The 8,046-nt window shown below is 36.4% G+C and overlaps 1 protein-coding gene across 5 annotated transcripts in view; it reads left to right on the forward strand.

Moving 5' to 3' along the window:
- The first annotated feature begins 429 nt into the window (after positions 1 to 429).
- LOC107101230 (pleckstrin homology domain-containing family A member 4-like) overlaps positions 430 to 8,046 on the forward strand; it is a 19,050-nt gene continuing 11,433 nt past the window's right edge. For 4 of the 5 annotated variants that reach the window (XM_015400056.1, XM_015400057.1, XM_015400059.1 and 1 more), the window contains exons 1-8: positions 430 to 689; positions 3,068 to 3,137; positions 3,223 to 3,321; positions 4,398 to 4,470; positions 4,556 to 4,656; positions 5,508 to 5,626; positions 5,723 to 5,935; positions 6,034 to 6,322. In XM_015400056.1, coding sequence (XP_015255542.1) covers positions 649 to 689; positions 3,068 to 3,137; positions 3,223 to 3,321; positions 4,398 to 4,470; positions 4,556 to 4,656; positions 5,508 to 5,626; positions 5,723 to 5,935; positions 6,034 to 6,322 — 1,005 coding nt within the window. In that variant the 5' untranslated portion in view covers positions 430 to 648. Of the gene's footprint in view, positions 690 to 2,755; positions 2,894 to 3,067; positions 3,138 to 3,222; positions 3,322 to 4,397; positions 4,471 to 4,555; positions 4,657 to 5,507; positions 5,627 to 5,722; positions 5,936 to 6,033; positions 6,323 to 8,046 lie in introns of those variants that run through there. The other variant, XM_015400058.1, reaches the window with a different exon arrangement.

An 8,046-nucleotide genomic window follows, 5' to 3' on the forward strand; every position in this document is an offset into this window, starting at 1 on the left:
GGCAATAAAGCAAAAACCGAAGGAATACATTTTCCCCAGTGCTGTATGTCCCTTATGATAGTTTATCCACTGGAACGGTAAGTATTTTACTTTTAGAGGAATGTTATATGAGTTCAACAGTCACAATAACTACATGACTACAGTTAATTTATAACAGATCATTTGGAATTTATTGAACAGAAACTAAACTTAACATATGACTGAAGATTTCTTCTGAAATTTCAAGATACTTTTATAAAAATGAAATGGTAAATGTCAACCTCTTTCATAGTTGTAAAGTTCAGATGTTTGGTAAATAATTTACTAAGACAGAGAGAACAACCATTTCTTTGTAAATTCCTGAGTCACAAACCCACACTCGGCAAGAGACAGAGAGGCGGTCAATGTCATGGAGAGAGTGAGAGAGATTGAGGAAGAAGAGAAGGGGGAGGACGAAAGAAAGCGCTCACAAAGAGTTCACTGTTTCAATACAGTGGAGCGCACCAGCGTAGGTAGAGCATTTTAAACTAAGTCAAAATAAAGTGAAACATCTAGCAACAGAGACGATTCATCAGATGATGAAGAAAGCTAGATTTTATAGCAGACTGTAGAGGTAATGGGAGACAGCGGCCAAGCCTGAGGGGATGCTGTGAGGAAGAATTCCAAGTGATGGAGATTAAAGAAGGAGGCAGGCGATCACAGCTGATCAGGTAAGACAGTTATTGAGATACATATTTTTTCTTTCTCCAATGTAACTCCGCCAAACAGTCATTATAATCACCACAGATTTGAAGTATTCCAAAAAAAAATTATTTTTTAAAACCCTTTTTAAATCTTTTACAGTTAATAATACATTAAAATTAGACGCTTTAAGTTACACCATGCAGTTCATTGGATTAACTGAGCCTGCTATCAATCTTGTGTACTTTAGCAAGACACTTCACCCATATCCTGATGGTGGTCAGAGGGCCCGCTGTCTCTGTGTACAGCAGCAACACTACAATGAAGGTTTCCAACATCAGTGTCTGTGTGTGTGTGAATTGGTGAATGACTGAATGAAGTGTACAGTGCTTTGGTCAAGTTTCCTGACTTGAAAAAGTGCTATATAAGTACAGGTTATTTACCATTTTATCTGTGGCTGAGCATTTCTGGTCAGAGACATTATTCACATAAACCATTTTTCTTTCTGATGATTTTAATGTTATCTCTCTATTTAGGAAATAGGCTCCAACTTCCGTGTCCTTATCTTTGTCACTCACATCACTACTGGGGTTAACCCTGATTTTCCAGCTTTACTATCAAAGGTTAAATTTATTTTGTTTAGTTTTGACATTTGAAGCCTGGGAATAATGGAGAAATGCCAAAGTTTTGTCAAGAGAAAAAGCTTTATTTTCCAACAAAATATATTCAGCACACTTTCTTTGATGCTTCACATGATTCTCTTAAGTGTTTGGGGATCACAAAGCCCACTCTGTTTCATACACAGACTTCCCTTTCTCCTCCCATCCTTCCCTATTTAGCATTTTGTCCTCTCCTCTACATGTTAGAGACCTTGCCTGATTAAGGAGGAGATTTTCTGAATATTTCACAACTCCCACAACCCCTCACCCCCAATGGCTACAGTGAAAGTTATCTTCTTCTTGTATGTCTTACAAAGAGATGATTGTCCTGGCTCATTTACCCAATGGTTTCTCTGGTAGGGGACTGTGTTTTGTGGATTGTGGATGCTTCAAACCTTGTTGGAACCTTGTGGTCGCCCATGATAACTTGTAGGAGTTCATTGTTTGATGTTTCTCGTGATGCTTTTATCTTTAAGTTCATCTGTAAAGTTGTTCAATAAACAGAAAGGTCTAAATTAAGAAAGATTTTAACCATTTATTTGACAAACCAGCTTCAAGAAGTTATTTAGATCTAATTAAAATACCTGAGTATTGTTGCTCTAATGTCCTAATTACAAGGAAAAACAGCATACAGTAAATAATTCAGATTCTGTAAACACTGCTGTGTATTTACATGAATTGCTTTGATTATACACATGATTAAAAACATATTTAATGCAAAGGAACTACTTTATATAACATTGGTAGTGGAACCTGAGGCCTTTTTTATTGGCATATGCAATCTAATAATAATGTACCTTTGGAAAGCATGTAAATAATCCAAAATAAATATAGTTTCATCACACAGAAATATCTAATCTTTCATTTTTGCACAAATAAATACTGCAGAAAAGCCCTCCCCGTTTTGGATCTATACACACATATTATTTATATATATATCTATATATATATATATATAGATCTATATATATCTATATATATAGATCTATATATATATAACATTTTCTGTGAGAGCAACTCAAACTTATTTCAAATAATAAAAAAAAGGTGTAGACTTAATTATGTCTGCTGACCTCTGCTGGTTTAACATAATTAGATATGCTAAGTTAAGCTTTATGACCACATATCTGTTAAAGAATATATCTGTAATATGTAAGACTTTAAATATTTTTCTTAACCGACTCACAGATGCACATCTTCATCTTTGGTGTTCAGCTCTTTTCCATTTCAAGGTGTGGTCCTTTAGTTTTGGGCACACTTTAGACTTCCCTTTTAATGCCACCCCCCTGCAGCCAGATTGGTTTTCACACGCTCCCAGCCCCTCCCTGTTACCACAGCGACGCAGCTGTCACCTGTCAGTTTCATGGCAGGGATGCACACTGGCCTGCTTATGGCCCAGAATAGAATTGTGGGAGCTTTTTGCTAGAAGTGGGAGAGCACAACACTGAACGCCTGAAAGAATGAACAGTTGACGGGAATATGGGAATGTGGCCTATGTGTGTCTGAAAGTCTTTGGTGGGGTGTTCATGGGTGTGACGGACTGCTGGTGCAGGCACACTGATTAAATATTAGTGGTAAGCCCGCAGGACATATGTCTATATGTTCCTACTGCTTCTTGTGATGCTATATTTTGATGATGAGCTGTTTCATTTTTTAGTAGCTTTATTTTGGCTTTAAATGTTTTGTTTAAGACTGTTATTTTATTTTATGCATTTCTCCAAATGTTTTTTTTTTCTGTTCTTTATCAGAATGGACGACCAAGACAGAGTGAGCCAAGCGTCCAGTGTGGCTACAATTTCTTACTTTCCTGTCATGATGGTTTGTTTCCCTAATTATATTGCTCTTTGCATGCATGGAAGAGAGTTAAGAGATGAATAAATATCTCTCTCTCTAATTTAAATAGGAAAGTGATGGAAAGGTGCAGACATTTGGGAAAAGGTGTCAGGCTGCTAAAAGAGACCCTAACTGCCCAGTGGTCATCAGGGGATGGCTCAACAAAAAAGTAAGTTTAATTATTTTGATGCAGAAATTACAGTTCAAGGTAACTATATTGATTATATGTATAACCTTTTTGCATATTGCAAAATAAAGACACTGACTTTATTGTATTTTGTTGAATTTAAATGTTATAGGGATGTAAAAGTAATGGAAAATTGCAAAGGGTAAGGGACAGCATTGTGATTTTGAAAGTTTAACGAGCATCAGGAATTTTTATGAAGGATCTGGAATAATAAGTCCATAGTTCTGGTTAAAGGATATATCAACAAAACTACTTTTCATCATGCATTAAGTCATCTGTCCTTAATGAGGGATGAAAGTGGGGAGTGAGGGCCTAGTGGTTAGAGCAGTGTGCTTTTACTCTGAGAAGGTTCCAAGTACCTGGTTCGATCCCCATAGCCACCACTCTGGGTCCCTTAGGCCTTAAAAATAAATAAATAAATAAAAATTTGCAAATAATTTTAATGTCTCAAAAAATTGTGTAAGCAACACAGCAAACATGTTAAAGAAGATGCTCTGATTACAGTAACCAAACTCAAACTGCTGGCCATCAAGCCAAATGCTACTGTAGAAACACACCAATCCCAACATCAAACAGATTTGTGGCAGCATCATGTTGTGGGGATGCCTTCCTTCAGCAGAGATGGAGAAGCTGCTAATTTGATGGTTAAATGGATGGAAGTGAATACAGGACATTCCTGGAAGAAACTCTTTTAAGAGGCTATAGGCTGGGCTAAAGGTTTAGCCAAAGCTGTTATAAAGTGGTTTAGATCAAAGCATATTGATATTTCTGAGCAGTCTAGTCAAAGTTCTGGCCTAAATCCAATTCTAAATCTGTAGCAAAACTTGAAGGTGTGCTCTCAATCTAATATGCCCAAGCTTGAGAATTTTGCAAAGAAAAATAAGCAAATAAAGTACAGTATCTATCAAATGGGCTGCATCCAAATCCGTCGCTGTGTAGTTTTTCCATTCTCAGCTTTTAAAAACATAAATACAAGGGTTCTGGTTATATAACATGACAAAATCTGAAGTGATTCAGTCGGTCTGAATGTTGAATCTGTTTTTGCATTGTATCTACAGGACAGCTCTGGTCTAAAGCTGTGGAAGAGAAGATGGTTTGTCCTCTCCAACTATTGTCTGTATTACTACAAAGGTAGGAATAATAACACCTGCTGATGAGTTCAGTTTTTCAGAGAGTTCTAAAGTTTTTCTTTATATAATATATTTTCTGTCCCTAGACAGTAGAGAAGAAACGGTACTGGGAAGCATCCCACTCCCCAGTTACAAAATCCTCTTCTGTACACCACGAGAATGCAAAAACAGGAAGTTCACCTTCAAGGTAGTAAAGATTTCTGTTTATAGTGGATGGTTTTGAATTGATCAAGTTGAAGTACTTAGAATTTCAGAATAACACTGAAACAAATCTTACTTTAACTATTGATAAAGTATATACTAACCTTGCTTATAAATGATTTAAATTATCTGACTGGTTTTCAGTTTGTCAAGCAGATTCAACAAAATATGACTGGATTCAGATTCCTGATAAATTGTATATTAATGAGTCACTAATTATTATACACATTTCTTTTCTCATATATGGTCACACTTATCTTTTTGATTTTTAACAGAGATATTTAAAAATATTTTTTGATAGTATGATTAAGCCCAACATTATTAGAACCTCTATCAGATTAAGGCCTGAAGGTATTATTTATATCATATATATTTTTATACAAACATATTTCTTCCAACAGGAAGTAATGTTGACATTTAGTGGCCCAGCCAGGCTCTCAACTTCAAACTGGTTAAAAATCTGGAGCAAAAGATCAGGCTGAGTAAAAATAGCTCTTTCAACTCTCAGGGACTTGAATATCATCATTAGTTAAACTTTTCAGGGATACATGCAAAATATTATCAGGAATGATAAGAAGGAGTCACTATTGTAATATAAATCAAGATTTTTTTTACTACTAAATTGTAGATAAAGGCTAAAAAATTCCAAAATCTACAAACATTTCAAAATGATAACACTAGTGCCAATATCCATCAGTAGGATGTTCCAATAAAAAATGCAGCACATTTGTCATTATGTAGCCAGCCATACATTGAAGATTATATGACAGATAACATTAAGATCCTAATGCACTGTTTAAAAAATTCTCATTTTATGTAAAATGTCTGTAAATCCAGGTGGTGCACCAGGGAATGCGACCATATTTCTTCAGCGCTGATACTCAGGAAGATATGCTGGGTTGGGTTCGAGCCCTGAGCCAATCGGCTACAATGGAGCCAGAAAACGGCATGAACAGGTATGACAATCTTCAAGATTGCCATAAGGTTTTAGATGATGAGGTGAATGTGCATAAAAAGCTTTTTAAGTACCCACTCTGACCCATCTACTGCAGGCGCTGTTCCAGTTACCAAGATTTTACACAGATTGGTGGCAGTACTGAGTCTGTGGATTTCTCCAAATCACCCACGGAGGGGGAGAGTCCAGTTCAAAAACACAAGCATGTCAGCAGGACCATGAGTGAACCCAGTCAGCTCCTCAGCGGGAGGGCAGGGAGGTCACAGTCAGAGCCCAGGGGGAGACGGAGTATGCATCACAGAAACAGGAGGTTGATAATTCAGTTTGGTGTCGAAATCTGAAACTTTTTTGTTTATCTAAGAAACCCCAAATTTGGTATTCTGTTCTTTTTTTGTGATATTTTCAAAGCCCTTCAAACAGAACACCAAGCCCTGCTGATTCAAGCAGAAGAAGAGTTACTCTATACAGGGAGGAGGACTCCAATGAAGAACATTTTCAGCAGGGAGCAATTGTGGGGTCAGGCTCTTTGGGTTCAAAGGGACAGCTGGGCTCTAGACCTCATACGCCGGTGGGAAGGGTCGACATTCGACCCTATGATGACCCTGTCACAGTGTATTATACACCTGGCTCCCCTAAACTAGAGTTCAAGTCTGCTCCCACCACTCCAGTCACAGAAAGGTGGCAAAGCCTCAGCAAGGTGAGGATGTTTTTTGTTCATATTCATGATAATAAAAAGTTATATTAAGTGTAAAAGGAAACCTAAAACATCTATTTCTGTTCCACCAGAAGCAGAGGAATCTTAAGTTATGAATTATCTCACACTGCCATAATTTTGAAATAATTAGTTATCAAGTAATACTCTGGTTTTTAATGAGGAGTAAATGTTTTACTTTTTGGAACAGAATGAAATACGCTTTAAGATTTAATTTTCCCAAATCCTTTTTGTTTGTTTTCTTGCTAAATTTTTGTCCACTTTTATTTATTCCATCTTTTCCTGGTCATAGAAGCATATAGCCGGGGATTAATATCTTGTTTAAACTAATTTGTTTAATTTCTACATATGTCACATTGCTTCTTACATATCTTTGGATGAGATTTATATCAACTGATCTAATGGTCTTTAAATTATATGTAAACATAAGTTGGCAAAAAGTTAACGAACACACAGTAGGGCCTACTGACACAGATTAGCGAATTTAACATTTATAGAACCTACTATTAAGATAATGATTTTTGTCAGCCAAAAACTGGGGCTTAAAGCAAGTTCATCTTCATCTGCAGACTTTTTTATTTTTTTACCTTTACCTCTAATAAAAAAAATTTAAAAGACAAAGAAACAATGGCCTAACGACACAACAATAGGCCCGTAAGCAACATTATCTGGGTGGGCCCCTTTTGAAGTACAACACGTGATAAAGGTTCAGGATAAGGCGACAGTTCCATTTATCAACCAAGAAGATACAATTATGCAAATCTCAGTAGTTTATGATCACACATCACACGCAGAAAAATAGTGACTGGAATGGTTCCTTGAATGGAACAATTGGTGATAGCACAGCACCACATGTTACAGACATCCCAAGTTCCAAAAACTCATTTCAGAAAGATACTTATCAAACTCATAATTCCAAATTGTAGTGTAAAAAAACAAAAAACTCAAATACATCCTTCCTTTAAGATCTTTATTGCGGTTTGAAACATATTATGAGCATATTTTTTAACCAACCGTCTAATGAGCTATACACAGTTATTAACAGTAATTAAAAGTACCACTGTCTGCTTTGCTATTGGTGTCGTGTTTAAACGGCTCACCATCCTGTTGAAATCTGGCTTTTGGTGCGATCAGACACTTCAGTATCAGGTGAGTTTAAGAGGAATTTTTCGCACCATTACATCTGCAAAGAGACGTTCTAATCTACCCCTAAGAGGTTGTTTATACGCCATTGCAAAGAAAGATAGGAAAATGTAAAAAAAAAAAAAAAAGTTTTGTTCTCTTTTCAAATAAACAAGATAGACTACTTATTAGTCTGGGGGTACAGGTTGAAAGCTGAATATTTTGATTTGTTTGTTAAAAAAAAGAAGTGAAAGCCTGTAAGGAGACTCTTACTTATTTTATTCAACCATTAGCATCACATGCTGAAGCTTTTTGCAAGTAATCAGCAAACTCAAGTAGGCCTTACTGTATTTATGAAATGACTGCAAGCATTAATACAGCATTTCTTTTTTCTTTTTTTTTTTGGAGCCTCTTGCTTCATACCCAGGATTTTAAGATTATATAAAGGAAAGCTCCAATTCCATATGGGTGACACCAGGAACACAAGTCAGAATTAGGTTCCTTATGCATCCATCCATCCATTTTTCATCATGTTTATCCCAAGCGGGGTCGCGAGGGCTGCTGGTGCCTATCTCCAGCTGTCTATG

The sequence above is a fragment of the Cyprinodon variegatus genome, unplaced genomic scaffold, assembly GCF_000732505.1.
Source record: "Cyprinodon variegatus isolate N-32 unplaced genomic scaffold, C_variegatus-1.0 Scaffold1066, whole genome shotgun sequence".
Lineage (NCBI taxonomy): Eukaryota > Metazoa > Chordata > Actinopteri > Cyprinodontiformes > Cyprinodontidae > Cyprinodon > Cyprinodon variegatus.